At 37.6% G+C, this 24,290-nt stretch overlaps 1 protein-coding gene across 3 annotated transcripts; it reads right to left on the bottom strand.

Annotated features, from left to right (window-relative positions):
- Positions 1-383: 383 nt before the first annotated feature.
- TEX55 (testis expressed 55) lies at positions 384-17,538 on the bottom strand. Of its 3 annotated transcripts, XM_026681897.2 has the most exons (4): positions 17,233-17,474; positions 12,853-13,287; positions 8,943-9,005; positions 384-4,195 (listed from the first exon to the last, which is right to left on the bottom strand). In XM_026681897.2, the coding sequence occupies exons 1-4, from the start codon at positions 17,332-17,334 to the stop codon at positions 4,142-4,144; spliced, it is 654 nt and encodes a 217-aa protein (XP_026537682.2). In that variant the 5' UTR covers positions 17,335-17,474; the 3' UTR covers positions 384-4,141. The 3 variants fall into 3 exon arrangements, 2 of the variants coding, with proteins under 2 accessions (XP_026537682.2, XP_087822519.1); XR_015749771.1 differs by lacking the exons at positions 384-4,195; positions 8,943-9,005 and adding an exon at positions 11,648-12,415 and having other exon boundaries at positions 12,665-13,287; positions 17,233-17,538; XM_087966393.1 differs by lacking the exons at positions 384-4,195; positions 8,943-9,005 and adding an exon at positions 11,648-12,551.
- Positions 17,539-24,290: the final 6,752 nt, after the last annotated feature.

Below are 24,290 nucleotides of genomic sequence, written 5' to 3' on the forward strand. Positions count from 1 at the left end.
ATTTCATCTAATCTACCTTTTGAGGTTATCAAAATCTATTCTGAAATTTAAAATAGAAATAGGACTCTTCCTAATTTCTATGCCCTTGATATCATGAATTCAAGTATAACATGGTTTCCTCCAAATTCATCCTTCTTGATAAATATTACATCCAGGCTTCATTGTTATTTTATCTCCTGACAGTTGTCTACAAAAGATGACAGGACTTCATTGGACCTCTGACTCTTGACAGGATTAGATTTACAGTACTGCTCAAGGTGGCTAAAATCTCCCATTATCACTATTGTGTGCTTCTTTAGAAATTTTGGTAACCAGACACAAAAAAAGATCTGTATCTGCTGCCTCTCAAAGCAGTTTATAATAAATGCCATGAAGATGTCACATTGATTTCTCTCTTCTTTTATTCTTATGTCAAAGCTCTTAACAATACATGAATTTTTGGTGTCTGCTTTATTTATATGTAGCGCAACACTCAATTTGTGTTGAGGGCATTGCTTTCAAATAAGTTATATAGCATCCCCAGGCTATGTTTCAGGCACATGTGTCACCCTACCAAGTTTCAGGGATGGCTATGACATCTGTCATTGCACAGGTTATCTATTCTACAAGCCATCGGTCCCATTCTCACATGATTAACAATCTGGGGACACATCAAGTGGATGGCAGCTATTTCCCCATTCCCATAATATAACAGAGACCTAAATATATGGAGCCCAAATACTCAGTTAACAAATGTGTTTATAGAGCCAACACATACATTATTAGGACATTGTTTAAAAATAATTGCAATTTCCTTCTGATTGTTTCCAAAGCTTCTTTAGATTCAGAAAGATGGGTCGGAACAGAAATAGCAGCTAAATTACTTTCCACCTAGAAGTCTATTTGAAAAATTAACTGAATAGCCAATTGTCAATTTTGAAATTGCAAATATAAAACACAAATTGTTAAAAAGTACATCTTAAATAGCCATCTTAAATATAATTAAAAATGTAGAGTTCCTTGGTTTATAGGGATAATAAATGTAAATTTTATACATTTTCTATCTGTTTGAAATGTTAGAAATGGAGCATATTATGATGTGTGTTATGAAATTTTAAACTACTGTAAACCTCCAACCATTCTGGAAAACCATAAAAGTAGTAGTAACTCTACATGACTTCTGATTTGTTAGTGCTGAAATATGCTTTTATTTTAGATGGAGCTGAAGATGTAGTACTTGGGAGTATATATTATGTTTGGGTTTTTTCTTTGACTTGCTGGCTGTTAATTGTTCCTTTACTTTCTTGCACTCCTGTCACCGATGTTTCTTCAGCAAGAAGATTATAAGCTTGGGATGCCATCTGGTGGTCACAGACAGAAATGTCACAAAATTTTTATCTTTATTTCCCCACTAGTATTTGATTAATTAGAATTGCAAGAAAATAAATGTCCAGGTGAATGTTTCTATGCTCCCAACTATGACTTATTTTAGATATTCTATTCTGTAAAGATGCAGATATATTCACCTGACTCGCAACAGCATTCTTATTTCTCACAGAACTGTCTGATTTTTTTTAAATACCTTTTTTTTTTCCTTCTGCATAACTCAGTTAGCCAGATATGTTGTTACTTTTCTCTTGTGCCTGGTTAGTGTTGTTAGAACATGAATTCCCTATTAGTGCACTAAATATGATTTTAAGATAATTCCCTGATCCACAAACATTAGTTTTCTTGCATAATTAATAACTGTGAAATGGCATCAAAATAAAAGTAGTACATCTCACACCAATGCAAAAGGGACAATTTGCAACCTTATTCTGCTGCCTTCATTTGAAAGAAGAACAGATTAGAGGAAGATACTATTGTCCTGGAACTTTATGGTTGCCAGAAGGCTACCTAGAAAACTCGCACGTTCTTTTAAATCCCACAGTGCCTCAGAACATAGCAGCCATTCAATTTTCTTCTCACTCTCTCATATACAACATGCTAAAATAAACAAGAATGTACCTAGCTGTTTTGTCTCTCACTGAGCTAGGGCAAATTTAACTGATGGCGCTACAATCTTTTTGCTAGAAGCAGAGGGAGGAGGGAAGGAAGGAAGGAAGGAAGGAAGGAGGTAGGTCTTGGATCTAGCAAATATGCAAAATAAACTGAAGAACTAAAAGACACGGAAAAACAATTTAAAGTCACTTAAAATGCCTCAATAGATTGAAGATTTTTTAAAAAGGTATTTAAGTGACTGTAAATTGTTTTTTGGGATCTCAGAGCCAACCACAGCTACAGCAAAATTCTGAAAACACACACACACACACACACACACACACACACACATTCTTCCTAGTGTTTTACCACAAGTGCAAGATCTGCTTTTTTCAACAAAATGTTGATCCATTGGTTGTGGTAGGAATTGACTGTCAGCTTGGTGCTTGAGCCTGATGTTGTGGGCTGAGAATGTGATTGGCTAAAGTCACCCAGACAGCTTTCATGTCTAAGGTGGACTAGAACTCAGTCTCCTGGTTTCTAGCCTGCTAAACAGATGCCACTAGACCAAACTGGCTCTCTAAAATTCTGAATATATACAGGTAGTCCTCAATTTTTAGCCTTTCGTTTAGTGATTATTCAAAGTTACAACAACCTGTAAAAAGTGATTTATGACTGGTGCAGATCTCCATGGTCATGTAATCAAAATTCAGGCAGTGGCAACTACATATTATATTTACAACATTATAGCATCCCAGGTCATGTAATCACCATCTGCAACTTTCCCCGCCAATTTCCAACAAGCAAAGTCAATAGAGGAAGCCACACTTGCTTAACAATGGTGTGATTCACTTAACAACTGCAGTATTTCACTTCACAACAGTGCAAAAATTTCATTAAATCTGGCACAATTCACTTAACAACTGCCTTGATTAGCAATAGAAATTCTGGTCCCAATTGTGGTCTTAGACCCAATTGTGGTCAAGAACCATGTGTACATCCTTTCATTCCTAGACATTCTGAAGACATAGGAAACACACAGCTGATTTCCTGGTTAACCAATACTTTCTATTTCCTTTCCATTTAGCATCAGTAACATCTCCATAATGGGTGGGTGGGTGGATATGGACAGACAGGTAGGCAGGCAGGCAATAGATAAGAATATCCGAGGTAGAAGCCAAGGCAGAGTTTATTATTTTGATACTAGCATGAAGCCAGAACTACCAAGTCTGGCCTAGAAAATTCCAGATGGCCATTAAATGGTAAGAAAGAATTAGATTTCCAGTCTACATATGATAATCTTATTCACTTTCAATACAGTTATCTCTATTTCCAAACAGGTTCCATCAGAAATTGCAATTAATGTTTCCAAACAATATAATGCAAGATACATTCTGGCTCCTGGATTTTAAGTTTTAACATGATCTTAATTTCAATCACACTGTAAATTATGAAGAGTTCACTTGGTAGGATTGTCTATTAACCACAGCCAATTCATAATTAGGCTAAAATGAAGAATTGCTATTTAAACTAGTATGACATATAACTTCACTGTAAGTTCGCAACCAAGATGTAGCTCTTTAAACAGTATTAAACCATGTCCTTTCCATATTGATGAACAGTCTGGAAACCATTCTCTTAAAGATACTAAAATAAATGATATTTATAAACTAGAAGAGCTCTACTTTACTGTGCAAATGGTACTTCACATTTTCATACTTATATAAGAAAAACTAACTACCCTTACAAGTGCCAAAAGATGAGGCTAGCCTCTGAAATCCTAGAATACTTTTTTAATGTGAAAGGAATTTGTTTTTACATTCCCACTCATAGATGGCAGGGAAAGATTATTTATATTTCCCATTCTGCCGATCAACTATTTTCATACGATCATATGACCTTTCAGACTATTAGTGCAACAGTACTAATGAGAAGCACAGCGCCTATGCGAATATGCATTTCCTAAATTCTCTGCTGTCTGTGCTAAGGCAACTATGGTATTGTGGTTGTTGTTATTCTAAGTAATTCACACAGAATCTGCATCGGAAGTATTCCGTTGCTATATATATTGTTTAGATCTATAAGATATGCATACAGACAAGACAAAATTGGGTAGTATGGCAGCATGTTGTCCCCTTTAGAGTGTCCAAAGATATATCCTTAAATTTTCAGTTGTCTGTATTTATTGTCTTCCATCTTCCTCTAGTTGATTCCTCTGATCTATCATTGTCTGCACCTAGAAAACAACAGAAAACAAAATATCCAGGGTTTCAGTCATTATAGATTCATCAAATATAATAGTAATTACAGAAGACATCTTATGAGGTTGAAGTCTATTTCAGAATTTGTATGCCTGGTGCATACAAAGAATGTCTGGTTGCACAGTAGAATGTCTGATGAATGCAATTACCAATATTCATACTATTTTTGGTTACAGATAATGCAAACATTTTATGTAATTATCACAATTGTGACAATTACATCTTGTGTACTAATTGTGAGCTTTTCTAGACCAGGAAGAATTCAAGTCCTTATTATTACATAATTGAACTACATCAACTATGCAGAGTTGCTCTTAAAAACTACCCAGTGGTTTAAACTGATACAGCTTGCAGTAGTTCAGATTGACCCTTTGAGATTTGCCTACATACATTCTATTCTAGAATCTGCACTAATTGCCAGTCATTTATAAAATCTTGCTTCAAAGTGAATCTGCCCACCCTATAACATCTACAGAGGCCTTGGACCAATGTTCAATCTCAATGTTCAATCTCAGTGGCTACATCCCTAATAGAGAAGAAGGTGCCTCCATATTTATATGAACCATGTCTTCCCTCGTGAACTTCTGAAAAGTGGGGCGAGGGGACATGGCTTTGGAAGAGAGCATTTAGGATGTTAGATTTTCTTTTGAGATCTACCTTAGTTGGTTAGGATAGCATATAGTCACAATTTGATATTTTTAACCTTTATTTCTGTTGTGTATTGAAGGAGAGTGGCATGGAAACACCAGTAGTAAATTCTTATTATTCATATGTGCATATTGTAAAAATAGCAATAGCACGTAGACTTATATATCGCTTTACAGCACTTTACAATCCTCTCTAAGCGGTTTACAGTCAGCATATTGCCCCCATTAATTTGGATCCTCATTTTACCCACCTCAGAAGGATGGAAGGCTGAGTCAACCTTAAGCCTGGTGAGAGATGAACTGCCAAATTGCAGGTATCCAGCAGTCAGCAGACGTAGCCTGCAATACTGCATTCTAACCACTGTGCCACCGTGGCTCAGTAGAATATTGTCAATCAAGGGATCATAGAAGAAGTTCAGCTCTCTCCTTATCACAGGCCTAGCTTCTACATTTTCATTTCTAAAACCTAGTGGTCAGTTTGGTCTAATGGCTAAGGCACCAAGCCAGAAACTAAGAGACGGTGAGCTGGGCATCAAAGCTGGCTGTATGACTTTGAGCCAGTCATTTCCTCTCGCCTACATGAGCATTGGCAACAAGCTGGTCAATCAATTCCTATCAGAACCAACCGATCAACAATTGGTTGACTTTAGGGGTGGGGACGACAAACTTTGCATTTGGCATTTGCAGGAAAAATACTAGGGAGGAAAAAAAAATCATTTTTATAAAAAAAAAGAACATAGGCTGCAGAGAAACCATTGATTTATTCTCCTTAGTCTCTTAGGATAAGAGGTTTTGGGTTTTGGGTTTGTTGGTTCAGGGAAAATTACCACCTTTAGTCTTGGATGGGGTGGCACTACCCCAAACAGACCCTGTGCGTAAGGGGTTTTCCTGGACTCACGACTTCTGTTCGAAGAGTAGGTGGCAGTCGTGGTCAGGAGGGCCTTTGCACAACTGCAGGTTGTGCACCAGTTACACCCTTTCCTGGATCAGCAGTCCCTACTCACAGCCACTCATGCCCTGGTCACTTCCCGTCTTGATTATTGCAACACGCTCTACATGGGGCTGCCCTTGAAGAGCATCTGGAAGCTCCAGTTGGTGCAAAATGCAGCAGCCCACATGGTTTTATGTAGACCCCGGTGTGCACATGCGTCACCTCTCCTTCAGGAGCTGCATTGGTTGCCAATTTGCTTCCAGGTACAATTCAAGGTGCTGGTTGTCACCTTTAAAATCCTTCATGGCTTGGGTCCGGGTTATCTAAGGAAACATCTCTTACCAGTCACATCCACCTGACCCATTAGAGCGAGGAGGCAGGGAATGTTGTGGGTCCCACCCCTGAGGGAGATACACCTGGTGGGACCCAGAAGAAGGGCCTTCTCCGTGGTGGCTCCCTCTCTCTGGAACATCATTCCCCCAGAGATTAGAATGGCCCCCTCACTAATACTCTTCCAAAAGGCACTGAAGACCTGGTTTTGCCAGCGGGCCTGGGGAACCCAGAGAGGGACAGGGCCATCAAATGGCTAGTGTGATCTGCTGTCGTCTGGGAGGGGGGTGGGAGTTGGTTTTTGATTTTTTCCCCCCAAATTTTGTTCTATTGTACTTTACTAATTTATTTGATTCTTTTTGTTAATTTTTATTTTTTGTTTTAAAAATAAGAGCCGCCTTGAGTCGCCATGGGCAAATAGGCGGCAATATAAATTAAATAAATAAATAAACAAAATAAGAAAGAAAGAATGAGAATTTTACACAGAGAGATCCAAACATAAAAATAAGGCAGGATTTCCTGACTGAGAGCTGTTAAACTGTAGATTGGCTTCCCTCCTAGAGTCATGGGCTTTCTATAATTCGAGGTTTTGGACAGTCATTTCATATGGTCTGAGGATTCCTGCCCTAAACAGGATGTTGAAATAGAAAACCTCTAAGTTCCCTTCAAATGATCCTATGAAGTATTTTCAACACTCTAAATCCAGTAACTTCACTGCATTATGACCCCTATAGCTTAAAAAGACCAAAATACTTGGAGGAAAAATGCCTCCAATCAATGCTTTAGAACATGCCATAGGACATATTGTATACATAATATTTGTATCTATGTATGATTTAAAACATCATAACAAATACTTTCTCCATATTATGATTCACCTGATAGCAAGAGGGCTGTTTTGTTAAGCAAGAGGTATTTGCTGAATATACCTGCTAAAAATATATTAAATTCCAGGCAAAGTAGGATAATTCAGAACATATATTCATTTAATAACAGCAGAGAAGACAGAATAATGTTATTCTGATTCTGGGTCTCCATGATGCTCTGGCCCTCTTCTGTTTTTCTGCAATCCTGGCATTTTGTAAAGAGCACCCGCTATAGTCATGTTAAAAATAAATAAAAACAACAAACCCAAGATGAGGAGATGAGGGAATAAAAGTACTGATTGGTTTCAAATTGATACCTGTGCAGGGACCATTTTTAGCTAATGAAACACAGTTTCTTGGTGGTTAGAGAAATGTTGGGAGTTAAGATTTACTCTGCTCAGACTTATTGTTACATAGTCTCCCATTTTCTAGAATTGTGTGATTGCATATTTTGACCTGTTAATCCACTAATTTGATGTTTATTTAGTTTATGGAAATGTATCTATTTTTGTTTCAACCCTTGATAAAAAGTTATATCAGATTCAGAAAACGGCATTGTATTTATTATACAATACTTTTCTCCTCAAGCTGTTGGTTTGAAATTTACCATCATTTTTCCTTGCTAGGCAACAATTATTACTGCAATTATTATCAGACTTTGTCTAAAAGCCAAAATTATGAGCACTGTAAAATAAATGGACACAATTCAAAGCTCGTGTTCTAATTTCTATCACAGTTGGTGCCATAAAGTTCTAGCTTGCTCGTTGATGAAAAATAAAATGTTTTGCCATTTATGATTTCTTCTCTGGTAAACAAATCAATTATGCTCCTTTTCCCTTGATTTGCATATCAAATTAGATTTGTCTATTTCTGGAGCATGCAGGATTTACTGACTCAGATGGTACTTACATATGGATCATCTGGTCTATCTTTTTGTTTTCTAAAACTGTGTAAAGCTTTAAGTTTGATATGGAAGAGGTGCTTCAAAATGTATGGGAGTAGAAAGCAACTTTTTTCCAGGACACATTAAAAAAGTTAACTTTTTCTGGGACGCATTAAAACAGTGAGAAGATTTCTGTGTCCACTTTGCAATATGGAAAGAAACACAGCTGCCTTAATGACTCACAGAAAAATGCTGTCCTAAGCTCCTCAAGACTTCCACAGAAGCTCTTTCAGATCAAATCCAGATTACAACATAGCCCTACTACCTTCTGTAAGTCAAAATATTTTTTCCATAATTCAACTATGGGCATACAAATGTTCTCTGGCATTATCACATATTTATTGGCTGGAACAGGTACTTCTCAGTGTATGACACCAATTGGGACACCAAGGGCTGCAATCATAAAGTACAACATCATGTGACTGCATTGCTTGGTGATGGCAATCCCAAGCAGTCCTGGTTGCTATCATAACCATAAGAACTGCAGGTTGTTAAGTTGGAAGAGGTGAGAAACAAAGAGCACAGAATGGGTAGGACAAACCAAGGTAGGGCCTGGGATGGTCAATGAAAGTCACAAGAGGGCCTGGGAGGGTCAATGTAGAACATGAGTTGCAGGAAGCCAGGGAGGGCCTGGGAAAACCAGCACGGGTGGGTGCATGGTGCAAGAGGGAGAAAAAACAGAAGCTACTTATTAGAGTGATTTGCAACTTTTTCAGCTAGATTCGCCACTAACTTTGTTTGGCAATCATGTGACTGCAGATCCCTACAACATCGTAATGCAAGCCAAATGCAAGCCGGATCATATAGCTATGGTGTGCTGCAATGGCTGGAACCTTGGGAAGTGAACCTGTCTATCCATTTTTTAGTGCTGCCATAACATTGGATGGTCACTGTTTGAATGGACATAAACCAAGGGCTACCTATATTTACTGCTATCTCTTCTAAAGCAATATGTATCTACACTCAAACTGCACCTTTTTCTTCACCAAAGTATTGCAAACATACCTGTTTTAATATAAACTCTAATGGATTGTCAGGTTTCTCATATACCAAGTTTTCTGTGATCTCCTGAATATAAAGAAAGTAGCAATTACATTTTTTTCATAAAAAGCAAGTAATAAAGATGTAGCTTAAAAAAGGAATTGAAGGCTGCATCAAAATACAGATTCTAAATCATAGGACAACCAAGTCCACCTTCAGCCATGGAAACACACATGGAGGGTGAGCAAGTCACTCTCTCAGACCAGACTACCTCATAGGATTGTTGCTGGGATAAAATGAAGGGAGATATAAGCTGCCTTGACTTCCTGGAAGAGTAGGCAAATCCTGTGTGGTTGCGGTATCCCATGATCATTTGCAACCTCCTCCCAGCTTCCTTATTGATTTTGCTGTTGGAAGCCAGCAATAGAGGCCATAGTGAACAAGTAACACTGACCATAGAACACGATAATGTCATGGTTGCAAACTGGATGCCATTCGCTCAAATTGTGATCATATGACTGCAAGGATGCTGTGTGACAGCCACAAATACAAGGACCCATTGAAGGTTCCCTTTGTTCAGCACCATTGCAACTTTGAATAGTCTTTAACCAAGTGGTCATTCAATGAGGACTACTTGTATGTCATTTTGGTTTGGTCATACCCTATCAATTGTACTTAATCCCATTCTTGGAACAACACTTTAAGGAAGACTTGAGAAAATTGGGATAGATCCAGAGGTGCCCATGGTGATGGCGTTAAAAACTTAAATCCTTAAGAAATACTGAGGACCGGGAATGTTTTGCCTTCAAAGGTGAGAAAAGGGATGTGCATAAGATAGGACTTTACAAATGCTTGAAAAGATATCACATAGAAGAAAGTCCAGTCAAATTTAAAAGAAGACAAGATTCCGATTGAACATTAGAAAAAACAAGTATAGTGATAAGAACAGTTCAATAGTGGAACTAATTACCCAGAATGGTGGTGGGCTCTCCTTCACTGGTTGTATTCAGGCAGAGATTGGATAGCCATCTATTGTAGATATATTAATTTGAATTCCTGCACTAAACAGGGGTTGGATTCACTGGCCTAAAAGGCCCCTTCCAACTCTATGATTCTATGAAAAACATGCAAAAGTATATTGTCTCAGATAAAAAAATGGGTCACTTTTTGTAATGGGAATAATAGAATATGCACACGATATATATAAGCTCAAGTGATGACATCATGTGTGTGTGTGTGTGTGTGTGTGTGTGTGTATGTATTTTCAAACATCTATTTGAAGAACTAAAAGTCCAAGTTAAATGTATCTTATGAGGCTGTTGTGGCTGAGCTATCACAGATACCACTGATCACACGTCCCCAAACCAGAATCATCATAGAAACAGCATTAAAATGCACATGAAGTGTAAAATGAGCCCAGACTCAAAACAACCAACAAAAAATTATTAATTTAGCATGTAACACAAAGTATTTATGCACACTGCCACACATCCACTAATATTTGTTCTTTGTTTTTCAGCGTATATTAAAGTTTTCTTTTGTAGTAAACATAAAGTGTCAGCTCTTGGTGACTATGTTAATATATCTGTGTAGTTTTCTTGGCAAGAATATGAAAATGGTTTATAATTTCCCTGCCCTAGAATTTCCTAATGATTCTTCATCAAAGTCATCGTTCTTGACTTACAAATGGTGGTTTTATGACCATTTGGACATGAAATAGCCTTGAAACAGGTGCTTTAGGACTTGTAAAACACTTCTGGACATCGCAAAATGTCACCATCTGCCTCCACCTTAGTCATGTAGCCACATTTGGGGCACTTGGCAACTGGCTCACTTTTTATCACTGGTTTCAGCATCCCTCAATCATGTGACATTTTTTACTGGTTTCCAGGGTTTTGTTGGTCTCCAGCAAAAAAAAAATCCCCACCCATTCAAAACAATGGGCTCATTTAATGACCGTGTTGTTTGCTTAATAACTGTGTGATTCACTTAATGACCACAGTGATCCACTTAATGGTTGCTGCAAAAAATTATAAAACAAAATTGGTCCAGTCATATGGATGCCTCAACTTATAGTCGCAAAGATTTTATGACCAGATTTCCAGTCCCAGTTGTGGTCATAAGTCAAGGGCTACCCATAACTCGGTCAAATCCTTTATAATTGTTTTCAAAATCAGGCAAGGTTATTAGGTGCTGGCACCTTGAATGTTTACTTTAAGTTAGAGAATAAATATCTCATGCTTGAAAATATTTGATTGTGTTTGTCTAATGTTACAGATAATACCACAGAAATATTTCTGAACCAGTTTCTTAAGTGTTAGATCTAAAACAGATTTTCAAGTCCAAATGGGAAACAAAATGTTAAAGGCAATTTTAGGAAATCATTTCCCAACTTTATTTATTTAGCTATATCCCACCTTTGTTGTAAGTATTCCTTGATTTTTGACCATAATTGGGATTTATTTTTTATTTATTTGTCAATCGCTTACAAGATAATAGGTACAAGTATAAACACAAGTAAGAATATAGGAAATAGGTACGAATAAATGGGGACAATAGGACAGGGACGGTAGGCACGATGGTGCACTTATGCACGCCCCTTACAGACCTCTTAGAAATGGGGTGAGGTTAATGAGAATTTCCATTACTAAGCAGGGTGGTTATGTGAATAGCACCTGATTTTACAATCTTTTTGCTGCCGTTGTTAAGTGAATCACTGCTGTAGTTAAATGAAACACATAGCCGTTAGCAATTCTAGCTTCCTCCATTGATGTTGCTTGTTGGAAGCCAGCTGGGAACGTTGCAAATGGCAATAGATGCTGCAACCATCATAAATACATGCTGGTTGCAAAGTGCCCGAATTCTGATTATGTGACTATGGAGATGCTGGCATGGTCATAAATGTGAAGACCAGTCATAAATTGCTTTTTTCAGTGTCATTGTAACTTTGAATGGTCAATAAATGAATAGTTGTAAGTCGAGGATCAGCTGTATTCAATACAGTAGTGCATAACTTGTATTCCAAATTGGAACTATTTTGTTTATAAAGGCAAATTTGGAGCATAGGAACTTTTTTTAGAATAGAATAGAATAGAATAGAATAGAATAGAATAGAATAGAATAGAATAGAATAGAATAGAATAGAATAGAAATTCTTTATTGGCCAGGTGTGGTTGGACACACAAGGAATGTGGCTTGGTGCAAATACTCTCAGTATACATACAAGAAAAGATACATTCGTCAAGAGTCAAGAATCATAAGGTACAACACTTAATGATAGTCATAGGGTACAATAAGCAATCATATCATACTAGGAAACAGTCCATATAAATCATAAGGATACAAGCGACAAAGTTATGGTCTTACAGTCACAAGTGGGAGGGGATGGGTGATAGGGAGTGATGAGAAGATTAACAATAGTAGTGCAGACTTTGTAATAGTTGAACAGTGTTGAGGGAATTATATAGCAGAATGATGGCTTTCGGGGGAAAACTGTCCTTGTGTCTAGTTGTTTTGGTGTGCAGTGCTCTATAGCGTCGTTTTGAGGGTAGGAGTTGAAACAGTTTATGTCCAGGATGTGAGGGGTCTGTAAATATTACAGGGGTCTGTAAAAACTTGTACTGTTTCTTTATCCTTGATAAAAAAAATCCCAAGAATAACATTAATAATAGTAAACATTTAAGTGGTTAATATATTCTTATCTTGAATTGAATTAGATACACCAAACAGTTAAGTAATCAGGGAACAAATAAGGAATGTTATATTTTTGAAACTAGGATGAAGTAACCTTAATCTCCAGAGACAACCTAAACTGCTGGTTCCTGAACTCAGAAATACTTGATTACATAAAGATGGGTATGATAATTCAATTCAACAATTGCAATATTCATATTCAAGTTAAATAGTCAGAAAGGGCAAGAAGCGAGGAAGTCACCTGAAATATCTGCAGGATGTTATGCTTCTCCACATATTGAAGAGAAATCTCAAAAGGATCTAGATAAACTATTGGCATTGGCTCATTCTCAGGAAGTTCCTCAGCAACTTGAGCTGATGGAGCAGTCTGTTGTACCACTTCTTGAGGTGCTGTTTCTGGAACCCGCACAGTGCTTTCCACTGATCTGGTCAAAGCACTTGAAAAATCACTTTTTTGCTGAGTCACCAAAGATCCAAGAGTTTGGAAAGATGAAGTAGACCGAATCTCAATTTGTGGCACCGAAGGTTTTGGACTTGGCTCAGAAGCTTCTGGTGCTTGATCTATAGATAACACTACTTCAAGTAGTTGGGCACTAGTCCTAGATGTTTCTGTTGTAGGCACTAGCAATGTAGGCTCTTTCTGCATTTCAGTAATTAGAGCTTTTTCAGGCTGTTCCTACAGTATATGCAAATCAGAAAAAAGTTAGAATCGGTTAAGAATCAGAAATAATCATGCATTTTTCTTATATATGATTTTATTACAGTTACAATATAGACATGCCCGTCATACTATTCTCTTTCAGAGAAAGCAGCATTCTGCAAAAACAGAAAAGGAGTAAAACTAGAAGGGAAAAAAAGTGAAGCAAGAAAAAAAGAAAATATATCTACTTTACACCAATGGCATTTATAGGACTTTTCCATAACTTTTTATACTGCAATTTATCTTTACTTCGTCTTTATTCATATGTCCCTTTATTCATTGTCTGTTAACACTCACCATCTCTTCCTTTTTCAGCATCTTTCATTAATTTCATCCATGGACTCCCCTTTGTCTAGAACCACTAATTATTCTTTCATACATCATTAATTTTTGTACTCAATCCGCATTCGTTCAATAACCATTTATTCTTGAACAAAAAACCTCTGTGGAACTTCTGATTCTTGATATTTTCTGTAAGCCAGGGTTTTGCTAGGGTTCAGCTGAAGCCTGTTGTTCCTATACAAAACTATAGCAAATCATTGTTCAGGTTTATTTTTCTTTTGTAATTCCTGAATCTCTAATGTGTCACCTTCTTCCAATGGCTGAGCTCACATATCACATAAACAACAACAAAACAATAGTACATCTAATACATAAGAATCTAGGCTGCTAAGGCAATTTTAGTTTGCATAAAGGCTACATTCTTATATGAGCAGCCAAACTCATGCCAACAGTGGCTTAGTGCAATGCATAACCCAGTCACTTCTCAGATCAGAAAAAAATATGGATCTGTCTAAGAAGCAGGAAGTGGATCTCCAACTCAATTTCTGATTATGTATATTACATTGTCTTGGTTAATCTAAGTAATTGATCAACTTTGCCTAGCAGCTTGGCTATATATTTTGCATTTATCTTTTATACTTCATAATTTTCTCTTTTCTTTGCCTTTGGGGAATTTTGAGTATGCCTTTAAAAAACAGTACTACTATCATGCATTCTAATATTTAATTAAGTATAGTAGCTTTCCTTTTACCTTCTCTCTAGTAGACTCTTTAATAAAATATTTAATTAGTTCATTAATTAAAAGTTTAAAACCCATTCTTCCAAAATATGTGCATCACTCAGGGTAGATAACAACCAATATCTGCAATCACAATTGGAACTAGAACCTTGTTTGTTGAGCAAAGCCGTTGTTAAGTGAGGCACCCTTATGACTGCTTCACTCAACAAACATAATCCCAGTTGTTCCAAATGTGGCAGTTAAGCCACAATGCAGATTGTTAAGCAGATGGAACAAAAGACCTGCCTCCAGAAGAAGGGTAGGCAGCTCCATCCTGTGCATAGAAAGGAACTCCTGCAGCGGACTGCAGAACCTAAGTATGCGTCTTCAGGATCCAAGTTTCATTCCTGCAGCCCACCGGAGGATTCTGTAGGCAGAAGGGAACTTCTGTAGCAGGTTGCAGAAAAAAAATTGGATCCTGAAGTTCCGAGATTCGTTTCTGAAGCCTGCAGCTGCAGGAGTTTTTATATCCCCTCCATGTACAGAAGAGAATTGCTCTGGCAGGCAGTAAGAAGATGAGGATCTTCAGGATCTGACCTTCATTTCTCCATCCTGCCAGAGGAGTTGGGCACCCCTAAGTGCATGAAGGGGAAACACCTTTGAAGACTGCAGAAATAGGACTCAAATCTTCTGGCTTTGACCTCCATTTCTGCAGCCCTTTAAAAGAGTTTTCCTTCCCTCCATTTTCCTTTGAGGAGTTACAGAAATGGAGGCCAGACTTTCTGAGGTCTGACCTCCATTTCTCAAGTTGTCTGAACTCTTTGAAAGGACAGCGGAAATGGCTACATTTCTCTCCAATGGCTAAGATTCTCTCCCAGCAGGCAGCCCTTTCATTCTCAAAGAGCTAGCTGCCTGTCAGAAGGAAATCTCAGTTCTGCAGCAACAGTTTGCAAATTGATTGATTTTATGGGGAAGCTGGCAGAGAAGCTGGCAACTGGAGATCACAGTCACTGGGCACTTGCCAACTGGTGGTAAGCATGAACCGATTGCCAAGGACCCAGATCATGATCAGGTGACTGGGGTGGGTGAGCTGTGAAGCTTCCTTTCCAAGACCATCCTCAAGGACTTCCTATACAGAATCAAATCATTCAAAGGAGAAACAAGAATGTCACTTAAAAAACAAATATCTAATCAGCACTATCTAATAAGAGCAGGCAGAGAAGCTTTTCAAGTAAACTGAATACTTTGCCAAAGAGAAAAATCTTGAAAGGTTAATGAAAGACCCCAAGGGAAACTGTTAGCTTGGCCAAGAAAGTTTCATGGTCAATCTTTTTGCTGTGTTCCATCACAGTTGGGACATAGTTGAGTCTATAATAAGTATAACAATTCTGTTATAAGGGTAGATTTGTTTTAAATATGAAAGTTTATATATATTAAAATTGCCATGGTTAGTTTTAACAATCTTAAGGCTGCAATGTCTGTCAAACAGCTTAATTAATTTAAAACATACTAATAGAGCATTCCTAATTAACCTTAACTCTTAACAGTTAGATATGGACATCCTGATCTAGGGAAAAAATGCTCTGAAAATACAAAATTGACCTCATTTTTATTTGTAATAATGGGAGAAAAAGTATGTTGCATAAATTTGGATTACTTATCAGAGACAATTTAAATTCTATTTTACTTGATTCTTTTTTCTGAAAATTTACTATGTTACTACATTTCAACAGTTCATTTTGTGTATTTATTATTACAAATATACAATACTCAGAAACATCCTATCAGCCCTCATCTGTACTAGGAAGCTATAGAGGTCTGAGCCTGGTTAGTATTTGAACAGAAGATACCAGACCTGTAGGTGGTCTGGGAAATCCAAGGAAAACCTATTCTGTAGTGTTGCTAACAAAAAAGGTGAATATCTTGTAAAAATTGGATGTTGTTCAAGGGGTTTATATTTTATTTACATGTACTAATTTGGTTAGGTTTCATACCACCTCACCCTGGATCTCCAGGACTCAGGACTACAATCTTATGTGTCCTTTATGTTTACTTTGAAGTGAAGAATTCACTTCAAAGTAAATATAAATTGGATTATTCCACTTTGGAGGGATGGCAACAGGTGCAACTTGGCAAGGAAAGTGATTATAAATGCAATGGAGATGTAAGCATTGTTATGTTTCAATTATCATCCTGAATACAACTATGATAAGATAAATCATAAGAGTAAATTGTCTATTAATCAAAACTACCCAGGCAGTGCCAAGGAATTGTAAGAGTTGAACTTCGAAACTTTGGTCGGGAAAAGCTACAACAAATACCAGTATTTAAAGTGTTCTCTTCAATTTCATGGCAGTTGCCTTTTTTACATTGCAATCCTACCCTTTGTTGCAGTGCCCCTTGCTCCTGGGTAACAAAGTTAGGCTTCCTCTCTAATAAAGTTTCTAGTCCATACCAACTTCTCTTAAATGCCCTTTAAATTGCAGCACAGCCATCCTAGACTCTTCTTGCCTGAGACTACTAGGTGTGAAAATTTCTGGAGCGCGTCAATTGAAACCAATGTTTCTTAATCTCGAGAGCTTTAAATGGATGGACTTCAAGTCCCAGAATTCCTCCAGCCGGCATGCTATCTGGGGGGAACCTGGGAGTTGAAGTCCACTCATCTCTTAAGGCTCCCGAGACACACTTTTAAGCGAAGACTGCTTTGTACGAGATTTAGAAGCGGGTCCCTTCCCAAATAGGGCAACTTTTGTTTGGGCGTTGGGTGGCTTTGGAGGGCCTCGGGGATCTGCGAATCTGTTATATTTGCATACGTAAAGATGGAGAAGGTTCTTAGGCTGAAGGATAGGTATCCTTAGAAGCTGTTCTATGAGGCTCACGCCCGTCTCCCCCACCTCTTGACTTATCTCAGCGCCCCTCACCTGTTTTTCCACCGACCCCGTCCTCGGCATCGGCACCGGCACCGGCTCGGCCTGCGGCTCTGACTCTGGCTCTGGCTCTGGCTCTGGTTCTGGTTCTGCCATCTTGGGGCAAAGGCGCGTTTCATCTCCCACCTGCCCGGTAAGGTCTTTTGCTGCTTGGGATGTTCCGTAAAGTTGTTGTGAGTTCTATTCCACCTGAAGGGGGAGAATCGGTGAGAAGACATCGTAGTTGCTATAGAAACTACTCCTAAGCACGCCTTCCTGAATCTTATGGTAAGTCCACGTAAGCAACAGAAAGTGATCTCCTAGGAAAGAGATAGAACTTGCTGCAAGTCACCTGATTGGTAACCGGGCATTTGTCCCCGGGGTTGACATTTTTCTAGAGGGCAAAAGTGCTCTCATATATTCTCGGCCTGCTTTGACTATGGGGATTTTCTGTTAAAAACGTGCCTTTTCCTACCAGAGTTGCTCAATATGGGAACACAATAAAATATAGTTTTGAAGAGAAGTTGTGGAATGAATATTCAACCGAAAGTTCATTGAGTTCAATGAAACTTCTAATGTTTTAAAGGGTGAATAACCAAGTGTTTGCTCTTTGGAAGTCGTGATGAAGTAGAATATATTTAACATAACTGACACAAGATTGTGGTCTTAGTTTTTTTAAAAAAATCACTGGCAAAAAGGGGACTCTTTCCTGGTTATTAAATATCCATTATCTACCACCTTTCAAAATGGCATGTCTCTGATCTTACAGGGGGATATAGAATTGGTAACATGAAATGATGATATTATTATAATAAGACCATACAGATCTTTATTTCCCACCAGGAATTCTTAGCTTTAGTAGCTAACAAAGCACAGCAGGAGAAAAGTTGTTATTCCAGGATAGTCAAAAAGCAGAAGGAATCTTTATTTATTTATTTTATTTATTTTTGTCAATTGCTTACAAGATAATAGGTATAAGTAAAAACATAGTTATGAATACATGGATACATATAAGAAAAAAATAAAAAATAAAAGAAACAATAGGACAGGGACGGTAGGCACGTTGGTGCATTTATGCACCCCCCTTACAGACCTCTTAGGATATAATCTGGTATTTTTCTGAGCACAAATTTTATACAAAGCTTTCATGAACTGCAGCTCCCTTTGTCTGAGAATGACTAAAGTCATGTAGGATTTAAATTGGAATGAAGTAGAGAGGGAGAGTTAATACAATTATTATTTGGAAAAGGTGCTGCCCTACACCTAATTTTTAGTTACAGAAGGAAAACTCAAAAATACATACTTGTAAACTCAAAGCATGAAGGAAGAGAAAATTCAGGTGATATAAATATCCTATAGTGTTAGCGTTGGTTGTTTTTAAAGCAGCAGGTGACATAGGGATAAATGGATGATCGAGATGGTAGTATATTTGTATGGAAATACCATGTCAAATAATTGTTTTTGCTATTACTTAATAACACAGTTCTTGCTTCTCAAAAAACCCCATACGAACTCATCAGAAAGTCCAAAATATTAGTATTTTAATTGGAAACAGTTCTGAGTTTAAAATTTCTTGAAGTAACGTAAATAATCATTCAGGGTATAGCAACAGAGAAAAGTGTTCTCGTTCAGTCCGTTGAGTAAATGAGTTGCCTTGCACATTCCAGAAATAAACCTTAATAAAAACCTAGCCACTGAGAACTTGATATGTGTTACTGAACGGTATAAATATGCATTTGATTGTATGTTTTTTTTAAACCAACTGTACTCACTAATGTGTGTGTGTGAATGAATGACCCATGCACTCTCTCTCTCTCTCTCTCTCTCTCTCTCTCTCTCTCTCTCTGGCTAAAAAGTTAGTAACATTTTGAATGTAGTGATCTCTTGTGCTTCACTACTGACTAGTTTCCTTAATAATTTTCCAGTACCTCTCATCTTTATCTCATGCAGAACAATATTTAGTGAATTAACTTCGCTGGCTGACTCAGTTATTGTTTTCTGTTGTGGAAAAGACCATTAGGTTAATCCCTTATGCTTTTCACCTTCAGTCTTTGCAGTAAGGTTTTGCTGTATTCAAGAATGGACATCATTTTTACCTTACTAACATCCTTTTCTATTGAAAATATTTTTTTCTATCTGAAATTTGCCATGGATATTGATCACAATAATAGAAATATACTTGCTGCACATTTTATCATATATCACAAAAGCAAAATACTCTTATTGGTATTTTAATAAACTAAATTATTAAAATAGTGTAATTATTAACTCTCTGTATTGATTTCTAGGGCTGTACAGTATAGCATTTTTTGATTTGGTTTCAAAAAGATGCTTCAGAGTATAAGGAGGCACAGACATAGGACCTATTTTGGGCACACCCAAAGTTTAATGATGTAGCACAATGTATGTCAGCATAAATTTGATCTGTCTCATAGCCAATTTTAACTGCTTTGTTGATGAGGCCAGTGAGTAGCATTGTTCTAATAGTAAAAAACATCCACCAATCATCTCTAATGTGAAACTGGGGTTGAGAAAAAGGCAAATTCACACATGGCTAGAATGGTGGGTTTAGCCATTTGTTAGAACCTGAATTGAGTGTGTCTCAGTAAAGCAGAAAGGGTTCTCCTCTCCTGCTTTACCGGAAAGACTCTACCTACTCCCATGATCACTTCCAGTACCTGATTCATGAGGTGGAAAGACAGACAGTAAACCCATTCCATGTCTGTGATTTTATAGTGCAGATAGAAATAGACAGACAGACAGACAGACAGCTATAGATAGAGATTATTGGCTACCCAACTTGGGACGATTTACAATTAAAAATTTAAAAGAAAGTACAAACTTCAAGGAAAAAATATGGACAACCTCAGAAGCAACATAAAATCAAGCAAGGCCATCTAACAGGAGGTCAACCTTTTATTGCCCTTAGCCTGGAAGAATATTTATTTCTTCCATAGCCTGGAAGAATATTTATTTCTTCCATAGCCTGGAAGAATATTTATTTCTTCCATAGCCTGGAAGAATATTTATTTCTTCCATAGCCTGGAAGAATATGAACATCATCAAGGCGAGAACTGTCTGGATCTCAGGAAATATTCCAGAAGGCAGGCACTATAACAGAGATTACTGGACATGGAATACGCTTTATCTGCCGAATTGCACTCAGCCAGGCAGAAACAATCAGGGGTAGAGGATCTCTCAATAATAAGATTGTGTGCCTCATTATAGGTGATCACCAACACTTTGAATTTCACCAGTAAGTCAACTATAATCATCCAACTATTTATCCAGACCTGCTCCAGATAGTAGAATAGAACTTTGACAACATCACTTGGGATGTGTAATTGGGTGTCATACTGACAATACCTCACCAAAAACCAATGGATGACCTCACACAGCAGTTTCAGATAGATTTTTAACTGGAAGGATTGAATGTCAAGCACTGCAGCATTCCACAAATGAGGGGGCCTTTGGCTCAATCTTTCAAGCCTGTTAACACTGATTGAAACCAACTACAAAGATCGGAGGACGACCACTGCAAAACATTGTCCCCTGTCCCAAATCTTCCAGCTGAATCTAGGATACAACAATCAAGCAGCTGAAAGATCTAGAACAGTGGTTCCCAACCTTTTTTTCGTCCCGCACCCCTAAAGAAATTTCACTCGAACCTCGCACCCCCTGAAATAAATAATAAATAAAAATGCCAACATATAGCCAATATCCTATTATTTACCTGGACTTTTCTCGCACCCCTGGAATATTGTCTCGCACCCCCAGGGGTGCGAGTACCCAGGTTGGGAACCCCTGATCTAGAGGCATAAGGAAAGCTGAACTCTCATTTTCCCGCTTTGCCATTGTAAATCAATAAGGAGAGGCAACGCTGTCTTCATACAGTAACCCAGTTTGAAACACAACTTAAGCGAGTCTAAATAATCTGTCTCCTTTAGGATCCTTTGGAGCTAAAGCCCAACTACTTTCACTAAAAATTTCCCAACAAGGGAATGGATGGAAATTTTTCAGGGTTGCCAAATTCAATGATGGCCTTTTGAGAGGGTACACCAGAGTTTGCTTCAAGGCTGTAAGGACAACTATCTCCCTCAAATAAGCAGGTATCACTTATTGGATCCAATGACCAGATACCTCCTGGGACTTGACAAAGCAGAAAGGACCTGCATTTAACAAACAGGTGACTGAGCTCGCAATCGGAGCTCACAGTCGGGAAGAACATGTCTGTTTCCTCAGGACATATAGGATACACATATACTCCAGATAACTCTACAGAACCATACAATATTCTCTTTTGCAAATGCTCAGATGGTATATTGGATGGGTAAGTGTCACTGACTGAAGCAAGAGGATTCTCAATTTCAAGCAGCACATATACACTGCATGACCTGCTGGCACTGTGGAAATATGTAGAATACTTTGGACAGTATATCAGCAGGTTACTAAAACTTACTTGTTTTAGACAATACAACTATTGTGGGAAAAGCCCCAACATTACACATGGGGTCTGGGAAAAGAGAATGAAAATGACTTCCGAAGGTCATAGTCATACTTTTCCCATTGTATGATCTGGTTGTCAGCAATTATCTATTGCAGGCCATTAGAAAGTGCAGCCATGCCTGCATCAGCTAAAATAGGAGCTGGGCAGATCCCTCTTCTGATCACGTAATTAGTTCATCATAGAAATATTAAGGCTTGTGTTTGGGGAAAACAAAAACAAAAATCACTTCACCTGTGGTTCTGAAGTAATTGGCCTTTAGAGTGGAAATGAGAGGAAAACTGCATCATGCAAAGGTGCCCTTCAGGAATGATTAATCAAGCATCCTCAAGCCAAAAGTTAGGAGGACATTGAGATGTACCATTCATTTCCTAAAGTAGCCGTTTACTTTCCTGGGATTGCTTTGCTGTTCTTTTATTTCCACATAATTTGGTGTCATAATAGTTTAACTTTCCTGCAAATTCATTGTTTTGATAAAAGTCAAAAAAAGTTAGAAGTGCTGTTAGACCTTTATCTTCTTTTTCCTGTGTTAGGAAGGTCAATTCATTTTTCTGAAAATTAGAATGGGCCACCTCAGTAGCAATCATGCTTTTTCCAGGGCATTACAATTTGCTCTCAAAGTGAGTCAGACTGTCTCTCCAGAGCCCTAGTTCTTATATACAGGCATGATTTTACAATTTATGTAAAAGCCATATTTGTTCTTTGCACATTTTTTTTCTTCCTAATGTTTTCAAGCAAGTGCAGGTTCTGCTTTTTTCAGATCAACCAAGTGTTGATCCATTGGTAGTGACAGGAATTGATTGACCAGCTTATCACCCAGGACTGACTTTCTGGACTGAATGGGTGACTGGCTCAAAGTTGCCAACCATTTTTCATGCCTAAGGCGGGACTAGAACTCATAGTTCCCCAGTTTCTACTCTGGTGCTTTAGCCAGTAGACCAAACATAAAACAAACAAATAGATCCAAATTTCAAATTTTGCAATGAGTATATATTAGGACTTAGTTAATGCCTTGTCCACAGTGTATTTCCTATGCACTTTTTTTGTATTTGCTCATTAAAGACATTGGACTTAAATAGTATATATTAATTTGCTTTAGTAATTTGAATTTTGTACTTAAACATATTTTTTGCTTTCAAAAATTAAATTGAACTGCTAAGTACTGTACTGTAGAGACTTCACAGCCAGCATGCTCTGGTAAGGTAGCATAAATGTTCTTGCTTCAGTCCATGGCATTTCCAGATTAGGTAGCAGAAAGCCAGTTCTAGTCAGTGTTTAATGTTACACTAACCCATCATGTGTTTCTGTATGAGACAACCCCCTATGCTCTTAACTTCTTTCCAGAGATTGTTCTTTGATGATGGTGGATAGAAGGAAGGTCTCAAGGGGCTGAAATCCTATGAATTATCTTAGTAATATAACATAATTGTACAGACTCCAGCCATCTGTAAATTATTATGTTGTGGTGGATCTGAGTATGGTTGTTCTCACTGTGAGAGAATGTTGCTAGAAATGTAAATGTCTATCTCAAACTTTTTTTTTTGAGGGGGAGAGGAGAGAATCAACTATGACTAGTATTCAAAAGGTCTTCAATAGAACTTTGATTCTTCTGTAACAAAATATGTAAAAATGGAACCACCGAAGAGTAATCGGGTAAGTAAAAAAGGCATTAAGATATCCTACCTCAGTCAGAAGTCTTCCAGACTTCAGTTTCTATAAATCTGAGCCAAATGAACTGTTGGCTGAGAATTATTGACTTATGGAACTTAGCATTCTTCAAATATGGAAGTTATAGAATAGGAAACAGGGAAAACAACATGTAGGGATGTATGTGAAGACAGAAGAAACGGGACAGAAGATATAGAAACCACTGAAAAAGTTGTATTTATGTATGCGAGAAAAGGATTGCATCTTTTACCTGTTGAAATCTCCCAATCATTCATCTGTCAACAAAATCTTGTACAGCTGCAGGCTTAACATGCATTTCTAAATTAAATTCTACCTCTGAGTTTTGAAAGGCTATTATAAGTAGTAAAAGGCAAGTGAGAAACAATGTTGTCACAAAGTGAGGTCATGCTTGCTGAAGCATCACAAAAGATTTGAGGTGGATGCTTACTAACGGGGTCATTCTTGAGTAGCTGCTGAATTATTTATTTTAAAAAGTTATACCTTATTTTTTTTCTTGTCTACCAAAAATGAATTCAGGCATAAAATTATACATTATAAGTATAAGAAGGGATTTATCATCCAGTTCCACCTCCTGTTCTAGGGCAGGAAACCACTACTGAAGTCCTGCTTGATAGACAACCATCCAGCCTTTAAACATCTCCAATGAAGTAGAGACCGTCATCTCCCAGGGGAATTTGATCTAAGAGTAAGAACAACTCTTATTATTAGGGAAGTTACTCTGAAGTTGAATTCAAATTAAATATCCTTAATATAAAAACATACTTATATTATCATTGTCTCCCAACTTCCAAGATCTAAAGTTCTTTTAAATAGTTCCATTTTAACCAACTACATAAATGCCAAGAGTAAGGCACCATATGGCTTACAGTGAGCAGGATAT

Source organism: Notechis scutatus, chromosome 5 (assembly GCF_049901735.1).
Source record: "Notechis scutatus isolate UNSWTSFEM ecotype Mainland chromosome 5, rNotScu1.2, whole genome shotgun sequence".
Taxonomy (NCBI): domain Eukaryota; kingdom Metazoa; phylum Chordata; class Lepidosauria; order Squamata; family Elapidae; genus Notechis; species Notechis scutatus.

Bases quoted from the DNA above. Each gene is read 5' to 3' on its own strand.
- TEX55 (XM_026681897.2), bottom strand. From the start codon at position 17,334: ATGGCAGAACCAGAACCAGAGCCAGAGCCAGAGCCAGAGTCAGAGCCG. The intron at 9,006-12,852 runs GTGACTTCCTCG...CTTTATATTCAG, and splicing joins ACATCCTGCAGATATTTCAG to GAGATCACAGAAAACTTGGT. The intron at 4,196-8,942 runs GTATGTTTGCAA...GTTGTTTTCTAG, and splicing joins TAGAGTTTATATTAAAACAG to GTGCAGACAATGATAGATCA.